The sequence below is a fragment of the Acomys minous genome (assembly GCF_964271855.1).
Source record: "Acomys minous genome assembly, chromosome: 8".
NCBI lineage: Eukaryota > Metazoa > Chordata > Mammalia > Rodentia > Muridae > Acomys > Acomys minous.
The window spans coordinates 13,734,404-13,747,951 of record NC_140489.1 but is presented as its reverse complement, the minus strand read 5'-3'; the positions used below and the strand labels follow the sequence as shown (position 1 = coordinate 13,747,951).

General features: G+C 43.3%; 1 protein-coding gene across 6 annotated transcripts in view; it reads left to right on the top strand.

The window, feature by feature from the left end:
* VRK1 (VRK serine/threonine kinase 1) overlaps nt 1-12,732 on the top strand; it is a 70,013-nt gene extending 57,281 nt beyond the window's left edge. For 5 of the 6 annotated variants that reach the window (XM_084793692.1, XM_084793690.1, XM_084793695.1 and 2 more), the window contains 3 exons: nt 7,465-7,555; nt 8,540-8,611; nt 12,318-12,732. In XM_084793692.1, coding sequence (XP_084649818.1) covers nt 7,465-7,555; nt 8,540-8,611; nt 12,318-12,349 — 195 coding nt within the window. In that variant the 3' untranslated portion in view covers nt 12,350-12,732. The remainder of the gene's footprint in view (nt 1-7,464; nt 7,556-8,539; nt 8,612-12,317) is intronic. The other variant, XM_084793691.1, reaches the window with a different exon arrangement.
* The last annotated feature ends 816 nt before the right edge of the window (nt 12,733-13,548 follow it).

Here is a 13,548-nt window from a genome sequence, read left to right as displayed (position 1 = left end):
AACATATATATATATATAATGCATGCTGATCACTGTCATCCCACCCTGTCCTATCTTCTACCCTATCTACTTCATCCCTTCCAGATAAATGTCTCTCACGTTCATACCATTTGTTTTGTGACCCTCTGAGTTTAACCAAAGCAGTCTGTGTGACCATACGTTGGAGCCATTTGTCGGAACCTAGTGGGGTCACCAGTTGGTACACAGCTCAGGACAGTGACCCCCCTTCTCCCAGGATTCACTAGTAGCAGGGATGGGGATCAGCAGGGATGGGGTGGGCCCGGGAGGCCTCTCCTGTCTGTGCCTGACTGTATAATGACTGAGCATGGGAATCCTGTGTGCTGTTGGAGTTTAGTGTCTTTCTTTTTGGTTCTGTAATTTTCCTTAGATTCTATTCCTCACCCCACTTCGAGTACCCATTTACTTGTTTAGTGTTTTCTTACAGTGCCTACTACCAGTGCTGAGAGAAAAGAGAGGCTATGGCCACATGGGATTTCTGATGTCAGGATTCCCGTCTTCTGTCTAGGCTGGAGGCCCCTCTAATGCAAATACCTCAGGCCACATGAAGCAGATTTTGTAAGACTGTCCTGGTCTGCATGTCAGATCACCTGAACGCTCTGACGCTTTCCACTCCCGGCTTGTACTTCTCACACCAGTTAAGCCAGTGGTTAACTATGCAGTGGGGTTCAGGCCTCAGAGACGCATAAAGGCTTCTGAGATGCTTCCATCATGCAAACGCAGTTGAGAACCACTGTGAATCAAAAACTACGTGTCTGAGTTCTAATATCTATGTGGAAAATAGCCTCTTTGTAAGTAGTATATCTGATATTGGGCAGTTGGGCCTTTAAGTAGAGTTTTCACCTCCACAGCCAGTTTCTATATGTGGCAATGAGGATATACATCCTATTTTGATCTTTGTGTACCTGTGCATCGGCTGTGTGATACAGGATACAGAGTCAGTGCCTTGAGCTCTTAAAAGAATCAACCTGTTGGAGCAACACAAGGACATCTTATCATATGTCCTCAAAATTAGGTGATTGAGCTTTCGCTACTCATGGCTAAGTTTTAGGGAATGCTAAGCTCACATGTCTTTGCATTTTTCATAAGGGATATATTTAAATATGAATTTCTGTGGAAATAATAGTAATGTATTCTTTTCTTGCTTGTATGTTGTCACAAGGGATAAAAATGAAGCATGGCTGCTGAAAGCTGTGGCCAGCACATCAAGCACAGTGGATAAGAACTGTATGAGTTCTGTCACCTACTGTTGAACTTGTCTGTTTTCTTGATTCAAGAAAACAACAATGTTTTCATTTGAATCTCTTGGCACCATCTTTATCTGAGGTCCAGCTTTGAAGTTCAGTTCAGTTTTAGGGTCTTAGATAAGGATGAAGCCTGGTTTACATTTTACCTGATGGATGTATGTGTGATGGGCTTTAAATGGTTCTGGCTTGCTAAAACTTGATTTTTAGCAAAAGAGAAGATGATCCAATGTGTGACCCCATAATGTATATTAAAAACATGTGCGTTATAGTAATGAGTTTGTGAGTATTTTCCTTTAAAGTTGTTGACTGATATGGGTAAGCAGTTGATGTAAAGCAGTGGACTCCTGGCTTCCACGTCTGGTTTTTGCTGTGGGTGTGTTTAATGGCAGGGGTTCTATGGTTCAAGGGACCATTAGGCAGTCTTGGTTTTAGTTCATTCTAAAGTGGCTCATGTGTTTTGCAAGGAGCTTGTCCTTCCTTACAAGGCCTGAGGTGGTTCCTACCACCACACGGAAGAGAAGGGTCTGGTTTTTCCTGATCATCAGGGAGAAAGACAGCTGTAGTGTATCATATCTGCAGTGGGCATCTCAGGGTTTTACTTGACATGCAGAGGTCTTGGTACTGGTAGTAAGTAACTCTTCAAGCTTAAGGCTCACTGGGTACTTCAGAACCACCTTCCATCTACTTTCATATGGACATTGTAGCATCCACATGAGACACTCTGTTACAACTTAAACAGGTGAGCTTGCAGCTCTGAGGTGAAGATCCTTTCCCATTGCAAGTCCAGTGACTGAGCTTGAGCTCCAGAAGCCATGGAGCGATGGAAAGACAGTCCCAGCTCCACAGAGTTGTTCTCTGGTTGCACATGCACAGACACTCATCCAACCAGACCCACAAATACTAAATATCCTGTGTGTGTGTGTGTGTGTGTGTGTGTGTGTGTGTGTGTGTTGGGGGGTCTCAAAAAAAAAAATCATACCGAGTTGCCTAGAGTCAGCTGTAGTATAGTTTTCCTTAGAGAAGCTCAGGGCACTTAAAAAAAAGTCTGCTAGGGATTCTAGTTATAAGGTATTGTAGATAACTAAGGTGTAACTAGCTGCTTGTTTTTGTCTTTTCCCATGAATTGTCCATAAAACACCTAAAGTTTTTGATGTTAATGGTATAAGTGATAGTGTCCTCAGAGGAAAGCACGAGTGAAGAAACATCACACGAATTCCAGCGTGGTAGAGAACGCAGAGATTAGTTTCCAGAGCTAAGTTCATTGACTGTCTAGAAGCAGCTATGAAGGTTGCTCGTGCTGAACCCAGAGGCCCGGAGAACCCTTGCTGCAGAAGTTCTGAGTGTCCTGCGATGGGAGCTGCAGCCTTCCAGGTCCAAGTTGCTGCTTTACTAGGAAACTTCTGCACCTAGTGTACCTATAGGTGTTTCTGCTCTCCTAGTCATTAACTTTCTTCCCCTCTAAATATCAGGAGGGCTTTTCTCTGGGTCCTCAAGAGGCTGAGCCAAAAGGGATACAAATATGCTCGAGTAAGCAGGTGGATGGTAAAGATGCCGCATGCTCTGTTGTGCACAGCACAGATACATGCATTGGTGTTTTCTACACACTCAAGTGGGTTGGTAGTGATGTCCAATGCACCCCTTTCAGGTGCTTAGTTAGGATACACACTTCGATAGTATTTGAACTTGGAGAGGACACTGTGTTTAAATGTTTCTCCTTTCTAAACTCCTTTCCCAGACTTGTTAATAATGGCAGTTACCTGAGTTGTATTTCTTCTTTCTGTCCCCAGAACAGATTAAACTGTTATTAGGAGAAAGACCTAAATGTAGACAAAGACTAGAAAATTGGGAGTTGACTGTGAAGGCATGTTTGTGTTGCTCTTGCTTAAGAATGGATACTTCATATAATGAAATCCCTTGTAAGCAGGATTTCATGGAGCATTCATTTATGGAACATGGAAAGGATTTCATACACAGTGTATGGAAAGGCAGACAGGTGTGGAGCCTGAACATGTGTGTGTCTAATGCTTTCTTGAAAGCTGCAGTGCTTTAATCTTTTCCCCTCTTTCTGTATATACAGTCCCCACTGGCCTGGAACTCATTATGGAGGCTGGCCTCCAGCTCACAGAGATCTGCCTGCTTCACCTTTCTGAGTGCTGGGGTTAAAGGTGTGCTCCGACCCGCCAGGCTATTTTAATCTTTTATATTGGTTTGGTAGCATTCAGAAGAAGCTAGTCACCATGGCAGCCACACAGTAGACGTTGTCTGCATTTGGGTAGAGGCTGGTACTCTGGGAAAAGATTTCCCAGTGCTCCGTGCTCTTGCTAGTCTTCATCGTGGCCTCACTACAAGCAGTGAGCATTTTAATGCATTCCAGCAGTGTTGGATAATGTTTCAAATCATCTGTCCCCCCACCTTTTAAAAAAATTATCTTATTTATATATTATATATACAGTGCTCTGCCTGCATGCGTGCCTGCCCACCAGAAGAGGACACCCAATCTTATTATGAATGGTTGTGAGCCACCATGTGGTTTCTGGGACTTGAACTTAGGACCTCTAGAAGAGCAGATGGTGCTCTTAACCTCTGAGCCATCTCTCCAGCCCTCGCTGTCTCCTTTTAAAGAGTCATTTGTTCATTTCCAAGCCCACTTAATTTCTCCTTCTAATTGTAGATGATCCTTTATGATGTTTTCTCAAATGTATCTTAATTATTTAGTTTCCACTCAAATAGTAAGAGTTTGGCAGACCTGGGTAAGTTGAGGCAGTTGAATATGTACAGGTCCACAGAGAGTGGGGTGTACAGTGTGTGTGAAAGTTCAGCTATGGTTAGGAAGGGGCAAGACTGAGTCTCTACCCTGGAAGAGCATAGGTAAGAGGGGGATAACGATGTGATGGAGCTCTGACAAAAACCCACACCCATGCATACTTCTGTCAATATGGCAGTGGGAATAAGGAGCACATTCTCATTGGCTTCAAGTAGTGCATTTGAATTGCATCTTCTAGTGTGTGGGTTCTGTGGCACACCATGTTTATGGGGTCTGTGGCACGGTCTGTGGCACATTATGTGTGTGGGTTCTGTGGCACACCATGTGTGTGGGATCTGTGGCACACCATGTTTGCTGCCCCTTACGTGTCATTCTTCCTCAGCTACTTTCAGTAGTCTGTGAGTTGTGTGCGTTGGATGATGGCTTTGCTGGGCTCCAACAGCTAAGATGAGGTGGCATGTGCAGATTTGTGCCTAGAGATCTTTGGCTTCTTTAGTACCAACCCTGGATATTTTAGGCTTTTTGTTTTTAAAATGACATGTTTGATGCCTGCAGCAAGGGGAAGGGCACCCCGAGAGCATCTCTTGCTTTGCTGCCGATGGCTGTGGGTCTGGCTGGTGTTTTTTGGGGGCCCCAGGACAAGATCTAGGGCCTGACTTGAGCAGGGAATTGCTCTCTGGTTTTACCTCTGAAGATTTTTGTTGTCTTTTCTGTTGAAGCAGCTTTATTGGTCTCCAGTCAGTGTTTAGACTATTAGTAAATTATCAGTCCAAATGCATCCAGCTGATTTCTCTTCCTGTTTCTAAATTGGAAGTGAGAAACAGCTAATTAACTAAGTTTTAACCTAGCATATCTAACCACGTTTTTAAAAAAAAAAAAAAAAAAAAATATATATATATATATATATATATATATATATACTAATACCCTTTGAAATAAGCCCATTTTTCAAGACTTTTTCTATGTTAAATTAAAAGCTAACTTTATTGCATGTGTATTTTGTAGGTTGCCTCTGTGTGTCATACAGTATCCTGGTTTCATTTATAAATGCAAATAAAGGTACCTGTGAGACTGTGAGAGAATCAGAGATTGGCACAACCATGTGGGAAGTTCTCATTTAGAAGGGAGCTCACACCGGCATACCAGGAGCCTAAGGATTGCGACAGACAGGCACCCAGGAGAGTGCTCAGCAGCTTGCTGTGTGCTGCTGTATAACCAAGTGCCGTCCTTACACACTGAAACTGCATAGGCTTTGCTTTATTTTGCTAACTGGTGATCTTAGACCATGGATACTTTCTACCCAAACAGCATGTGCTATCAGGAAAGTTGGTAGGAGCTCCCTGGCTGGCGAGTGGGTGACTGTGATGCAGTGCCGTCCCTAGCCCCCAGGTGCTCCTTTCCCTGACTGAATGCTGTGTGGCTTTTATTCCTTGTAATTTACCTGTATGGAGATTGAGAAAGCTCGCTTTTATTAAATAAGCTTTAAAATAAAATGAACATGCTAGGCTCTTTGGTAGGAAATACTAGCTAGCTTCCTTTATAACGAGCACTTAAGAACTACCTCTAAAATCGGAATGCTGCTTTCTGTTCTATGTAGAAAACAGTAGAGTGATGAAATATTCCTCCTTAATTTTGGTCTGAATGAACAAAAGTGTCTGTGTTTATCCCTGCCTAATGCATCACAAGTCTGCTGACACGCTAACCTTGGAGTCTTGGCTGCCGTTAATCAGGCCTGTGAACCGGCAGGAAAGACATACCTAACGCACTTCATCAGTGCACTTGCATATGGAAGCTCTCACAGGGGAGCTGCCCGTGCCAGCTGAGGGTTACCTGCCCACTGCAGTTATTGTATGTAATTATCGAGCCAATCTGTTCAGCCCAGCAGGGTTTAGATGGTAATCATGAAGCAACACTTTGGAAAAGAAAGATGTAAGGCATTCTCCCCTTCCCTCCTCAGCTATGTGAAGTAGAGGCCTTCTCATGGCTGTGTTTGAGAAGCAGTACCTTCTTATACAAATCTCCTAAATGAATGTCATTGAAAATTCCTTAAGGTTTAATCAGGTTGTTTCTGTATGTGTGAGCCCTTTCCACACGCACATGGTAGGTTTCTCTGAGTTCCCGTCTTTCTATACCTGCCTCATACATGCTTGAAACAGTGGATTGAGCGTCATGCACTGACAATGCTTCTCCTTCCTCTTCTTCCTCTTCTTCCTCCTCCTTCTCCTCTTCTTCTTCTGTTTTTGTTTTTGTTTTTTTGAGACAGGGTTTCTCTGTATAGCCCTGGCTGTCCTGAACTTTCTCTGTAGACCAGGACTGGCCTTGACACTCACAGAACTCTGCTTGCGTCTGCCTCCCTGACAGTGCTTCTTAGAATTGGGTATGAAACATGGTAGCTTTCATAGGTTGGCTCCGTTATCTAGGGCGGAACCTGTGGTTGCCGTTAGGGAAAGAATACTGTGCTGTCAGTAAATATTATCTTCTGCAGCTGTACACAAAATGGCCTCCAGCAAGGAACACTCTCAGATGAAGTCAAACTTAATATTAATTGCTAGACAGTGTAAGTGAGGGCATCTTGTTGCATCATGCTGCAGAGTCTGGGATGTGTCAAATGTCTTCCTAAATGATCCAGAATACTTCAGGGAACTTAGAGAGGCTTTGCATTGGAGTTCAGATGGCTATACATAGGATAAGGCTACACGAGAAAGTAAATGCTTTATAGTCATTGCCAACATCCTTCTATAAGCACTCCTATAGAGAGATGCTAACTAATTAAAGGGCTCAGCACAGAAGTGGCTTAGTTCAGACTTGTAGTGTGTTTATGAAGAGTGGAAGGCAGTGGAGTATAAGGACACTCTCCAACTGGAGATGGAGGGACCGGTGCAGATAGTCTGAATGGAGTCAAGGCAGCAGGAAAGCTTTATACTTGTAAGGCTGCTCAAAGCAAGCTTATGGCACTCAGATATTTGATAAGAAGCATTGTGAAGAAACACTGGCTCATGAACAGAATTTGCCACAAAATTTACATTGCAGGTGTAAGGTGGGTGAGGTGTGTGCCTTTCTGTTTCTTAGGCTTACAGCCTCTGCATTTACCCCCAGCCACACTAACAGAAGAACGATTGTTCCTGGCCTGGGAAGGTGATAGCAAGTTAGTAAACATTTCATGTCCTCAGAGTTTCTTCTTGATCGGCCCTCCTGGGTCAGCGTGATTCAGGTGTAGACTAAAGCTTGGGAATTAGTGGTGGCAGAAGAAAAGACCTAACTCAGGCTGACCATAGCTGGAGGCCTCACACTCCTGTTCCTTCTCCTAGGTTCTTCTGGATGTTTTGAGACTCCCATGCTTAGAAAGTTTCATATATATGCTAATTGATGTATATTTACTTATGTGGGCATCTGACTACACCTCTCCCTCTTGTCTTTTGAACTTTCATATGTAAGAAGCGGAAGAAAGAAGTCGAAGAAAGCACAGCGTGTAGTGTGGAAGACATGGAGTGGTCAGACACACAGGTGGAGGAGGCTGTACAGACCCGTAAGTTGGGGACTTGCTTATTCCTCCCTTATGTAGCCAAGCTACACTGGCTCCCACTGGATGTGGGCTAACTAACGTGTGAGTTGTAATACATGATTTGATATAAAATATCTTGTAGGTAGATTTGCATTGCATAGTATGTGTAGCAGTGTCTTCCATACACACTCTATGTCACTCTTCACAACAGTCATGATTGGGGCTTGGGAGGTAGAGACTGGAACTGGCTCTTAGCTTACAGCTTTCCATTCCCCACACAGAGCCACATAACTCTGGGTGGGCTGTGCACACACTCTTGTCATAAAACACTTCTCTACAGCTCACCCCAGCCAGTTAGGAGGTGAGGGAGTCAAGCTTTGAAACTTCACTGTTTAAAGTAGTTGATGGAGAAGCAAAGATTTGAGGTCACTTCTAGTTAGGGGCTGGTGCTGAGGGTACTATCTATAAAGCCACAGTTAGAAATGACAGCTTCAGCAAGGGTGGCATCACACAAGCCAGCTAAGGGTAGAAGTAGGTCTGCTGTGCTGTGGTCCACATGCGGTGCTTTCCTGGACTGAGTGCTTTTTAAAAGACTTTTTCCCCCCTCTCTTCCTCAGAGTTTTGTTTATTATTTTGTTGGTCTTGGGCATTTCTTAACTAATAACAAGAAGTCAGAATAGCACAAATGTCACAATAGCATAAATGCTCTGTTGACCTAGGCTCGCACTGCATTTTACCTTCCCTTTGACAGTGGCCCTGGGACATCTTGGAAAGCAAGTTTTGAAAGACAATCCCCTTTATCCTGATTTTATTAGCATTTTTCTCCATATCTGTTATGGTTAGGGTTATCAGCATTTACCCAGAGAGTCCCTGGGATGCCAGGAGTGTGCGTTCACTCTGGAGGCTAACGCTCTGCAGTAGTTCATTTCCTTCTAACGCTGCCGTCTCCCATTTGCTACTGTTTGTTTTTTACTGCCTCCTTCCCTGTCTTGTTCATTTTGTTATTAGGAAGTGAGGAGTCCCAAGGAGCAATACATGGAAGCACATCTCAGCCAGAGGCGAGCTGCAGCAGCTCTGACAGTGAGTGGGAATGAACTAAGCAGCACTGATGAAGACAGCTCTGTTCTTACCTTTGAACACACCCTTAAGCTTTAAAGCTGCCTTGTCATAGCAGTTTATGCAAGTCCTGCATTGCAGTAGGTCAAGCCAGGAGTCAGTCCAGCCAGGTCCCAGATGTGCTATAGTCAGACAGGCTCCCTCAGCTGCCCGTGGGTCATTGGAAGCCTGCATGCTGCTTGGTGAACACAGAGGTCTTCATTTCTGAGAGTGGGCCACTTAAAACTCTACTATTAACTGTGAAAACCATCTTAATCCTTGCCAGGTGCTAAGATTATAGTCATTGTAACTGGCAGTACTGCTAGGACAGTGTCATCAGATGTGACTCCTGACAAGGAAGGGCCACTCAGACTTCTTTGCTAAAACTTTTTTTTTTATTATTAATTTTGCACAGGGTTTCTCTCTGTAGCCTTAGCTCTCCTGGAACTTACTCTGTAGATCAGGCTGTCCCCGAACTCCTAGAGATCCACCTGGCTCTGCCTCCCAAGTACTGGAATTAAAGGCATGTGCCACCAGTGCTGGGTGCCTGTAACTTTAAGATGACGAATAATCACATTGTTCTACATTCTTGTGAACTCAGAATTACTTTGTTTTATTTATTATATTTATTTATTTATTTATTTTCCCTTGAGACAGTCTTACTGTATATTCCCTGCAGGCCTGTAACTGTATAGACCAGACTGGCATCTAACTCATGATCCACTTGCCTCACCTCCCAAGAGCTGGGATTAAAGGGGTGCGCCAGCATTTGCTCACGTGATTTTTTTGCTTTCCTGTTGTAGGCTGTTTCCCCCCCTAAAATACTAGGGTAGTTATTTTCCTATCAGAATATTCATTGGGGAGAAGTATTGCTAGAGGTGGTTGGTAAATGTTATTGCTTCCAGGGGGAAAAAAGAAAACCAACAGGCCAAGGGTCCTATAAATGTATACGTTTATATTCAGTTTAAGTCACTTGATGGAGGGTATATTGCTATGTTTGAGTTTTTTAATATTTTGAGACATAGGATAAATTCCACGAATTTGTGATTTGAGGCTTTAGGATTTTGTCTCATAAACGTGTTCAGGAATGGTTGCTTTAATGGAAGCTTTAGAAATGTCAGTTTCTTCATTAAGAATTTTATTTTCAAACATAGTTTAAGGTTTACAATGTGGTAAGAGACTGTTCTCACCGTGTGATCCTTTACAATTCTGTGCCTTGCAAAATGGGAGCACCTTTCCTTTAATATCTATTTAGACCATTTTAAAGCCATGTGTAATTTTCTGGATACACCTAAACTCATTTTGAATAGTTGGGGGTCTATTGTGTGGGAACACACTCTGAAAGCTTTCTGTGTGTTATTGTGCGGGCTGTGAGAGAAAAGAGAATGTGACGGGTGGTGCCCAGGAAGAACAGAGGCCTTTAATCCTTTTATTTTTATGCAAGGCACAATTTTTTACCAATTGAAGAAATTTGGTTATTTGCTACAAGTAATTTCCCCCCTTACAAAATGATAAACCTTAAAAACCATACATATTCTGGCATTTTAAAACCGTGCCACAATTTCAGAATTGTACTAAAAATTAGTTGATGTGACCATGATACTTATGACCTGTGTCCTGGTCCCTGTCAGACAGTGGCGACTCTTGTTTGGAGGTGAGGTAGCTGGGAAGCACTGAGGCTGGGCCTGTCCTGAGGATTTTCTGTGGGACAATACCAACTAGTCAGGGACAGATGTTTCTAAGAAAACCCTGCTAAGATACTCCCCACTTTTACATTTTTTAAAATAAAATATTGGAAGAGTTTCTCCAAACTCCTCATGTGGATTATTTCAAGTATCACATTTTACATGTTAGTTTTATAAAAGATCAGCTCTGTCTGGTTGTAGTGTGTTACAAACATGGCTGTCTTACTAGAGACATGAGTAGAGCAGACCTGATCACTAGGGGAAACGCTGCCCTACCCTGGGCAGCAGACTCCTGGGTGACAGTTGGTTTGATTCTGTTTAGGTTCCAGGAGGCACGAACATTAGGAATTGTAGCTAGAAATGTCTAGATCACAGAAGTAAGAATGCTGAGTCTAGATCACAGAGCTAAGTGCTAAGTCTAGACAATAAGAGGTAAGAAATGCTGAGTCTGGATCCCAAGGGTAAATAGCAATATTTAGCTTAAGAGTGAAATGTCAAGTTAGGACATTGTCAGGGCAGCATTGCTTGACTGCACGTGGTGGTTGCTTGTCTCTGCCATGTGCCTTCGGACACATCTAGTGAGCTGTTTGGTGTTGATCTTGAGATGGCCATCAGGATGGCTTCACAGTCACAGCATTTCTGCTTTTCTTTGTAGATTTAACTTTAAAATTTTAGAAGTAAAAACCTCAAAGTATATCATGGATTTTTTTTCTTTTTTGCAACACAAGCTTTTTCTTCTTTTTGAGACAGGGTTTTTCTCTGTAGCCTTGGCTGTAGACCAGGCTAGCCTCGAACTGACAGAGATCCCCCTGCTTCTGCCTCCCCAAGTGAACACAGGCTTTTTATTTCATCATGGTTCAATCATTTTTAGCTTGTGTTTATTAGCGAAGGCTACTATTTCATGATGATGGTTTTGCTGTAGTACCCATGCGTACATAGGTTGTATTTTGATCCTGTTCATCCTGCTTCATCTCTTGCTCCTCAGCACACTCCCGCAGGCCTCTCCCTGCACACCGAGTCCCTCCTCTTCTTCTAGGCTTTCATTTGGTCACTCACCTAGTTAGTTAGCTGGTACCCAGTGAGCTCTATTAGGGTTCTTACATGGCCCTGAGCGAGGGGTTGTTTATTGGAGCAGGGCTCCTTACTAGCGCTCCAGCAACCAGTAGATACTCAGAGGGGGCGGGGCTTCCTGAACCCCCTCTAGCTACCACTATGTCGCAGTTGTTAGTCAGCCTCAGTGTATAGGCTGTGTGAGTTGAGGGAGGATGCTCACACAGCTTAAGGTTTGCTGGGACTGAACTGAATGACAGTTGAGCAGAAACCACCTGAAAAAATTTTAATTTTAAAACTGATTTTCCAGCTAAGTAACTAAAGACGCCCATAATCAGAATACCTTTAGAACTATAATTACTTGTGTGGGATTAGAAATTTTGTCTCATATTCAAAGAAAATTTTGTTCTTTTCCAAAAAGAAGTTGATTAACTGTCGACAGCCAGGATTCCTTCATTCCAGTGTTGCTGGTCTTTTCTGGCCGAGAGAGCTTGCGCCTGGAAAGAGCACAAGGCCAGTGTTGGGCAGTGTGGTCAAGCTGGGACAAGAGCCTCCTTGTGAGGTGGATAGGAGCTGTCCCGGGGTCTTAGATCAGCTAGCTGTGAGTGCCAGCAGGGAGGACTGTCCTGTGGGAAAACAAGCCCTCTGCTCTTTGTGCCAGGCGTAACCCAGGCTAGCCCCCCAGGAAGTGTGAATTCGGAAGTTAGGCTGAAAGCCAGTGTTCCAAATTTTATAATACAAATTCTGGGGAGAAATGCTGGGGCGTGTTTTTACTGGTGGGCTAAGATTAGAAAGCAAACTGACAATTTCTAGGCTATCCAGCTGCAGTTAGGCTCTTGTGTGTCGTCTTGTGTGATGTCTTCACAGACATCAGACACGAAGAGATTTGTATATCTGATCCCTTGTTTTTGTAAGTTAATGATTACTTATATGATTTTCTCCGATTCTTCTTCAAGGTTCAAGAACCAGAAAGAAAGCTCAGAAGTAAACAAGATGCTGGAAACCAACTTTTCCGCCTAGTCACTTGATTTTCTTTTCTTTTCTCCTTTTCTATTTTATGTTTTATTTTCATGTGAGTCTTGTGGGGTCATAGTAATAATTGAATGACTTTTTAAAAAACAAACTTTATTAAAATGAATATTTTGTGTACTTTATTGAAGGATAATTTATGAGATCCTCAAATCTTTAGTCATTACAAAGTGTGGTTTTGGGCTTGGGAGTGTGTGCTGACTCTGGCCGTTGTGTGCTCCCGAGTGGACAGAGTGCTCCACAGGCTCCTGCTTTTAAGGAATGGAGAATTTGAAATAAAGGTCTCTTTTGCTTGATGTAAGTATAGAATTTGTTGTGATAATAAAGTTTAGTCTATATGGATTCTGTTCTTTTCCCCAGGCATGTATTGAGTACTTGCTGTATGCACAAAGAAAGAGTCTAGTAAATATAATGTATATGAGAGAAACACACATTTTACAGTCATATTATGTAAGGATAAGTATGGAAGGTCAGTGACAGGAGAACAATAATCAGTCACCTGGTGGTGGCAGGACCAAAGATGATACGCAGCTGGGTGCCCTTCAAGGAAGTCCTGTGAGTGGGATTTACAGAGCCTTCCCCACTTAAAATCTTTTTTTCCCCCAAATTTCACTTTTGTACAAATGATAATTTGTAAAGCAAACCCAAGTTCTGCAAGGTATTTTTGGACTTGCTTTTCTGGTTTTCTGAGTCTGACTTATGTAGCCTAGGTGTCTTCAAACTCCTGACCTGCTGCCTCTACCAGTAGCTTCAGGGGTTACATGTGTATACCCCACACTGGCTGCAGGGTCATAGCTGTGTACCTCAGAGCTATGTACCTCACAGTAGCTGTAGCGGTTTTAGCTTTGTACCCCACACTAGCTGCAGGATTACAGCTGTGTACCCCACACTAGCTGCAGGATTACAGCTTTGTACCCCACACTAGCTGCAGGAGTTGTAGCTGTGTAGCCCACACTAGCTGCAGGGGTTACAGCTGTGTACCCCACACTAGCTATAGGGGTTACATGTATGCACCCCACACTAGCTGCAGGATTACAGCTGTGTACCTCACACTAGCTGCAAGATTACAGCTGTGTACCCCACACTAGCTATAGAGGTTACAGCTGTCTATCCCACACTAGCTGGAGGATTACAGCTGTGTACCCCACTCTAGCTGCA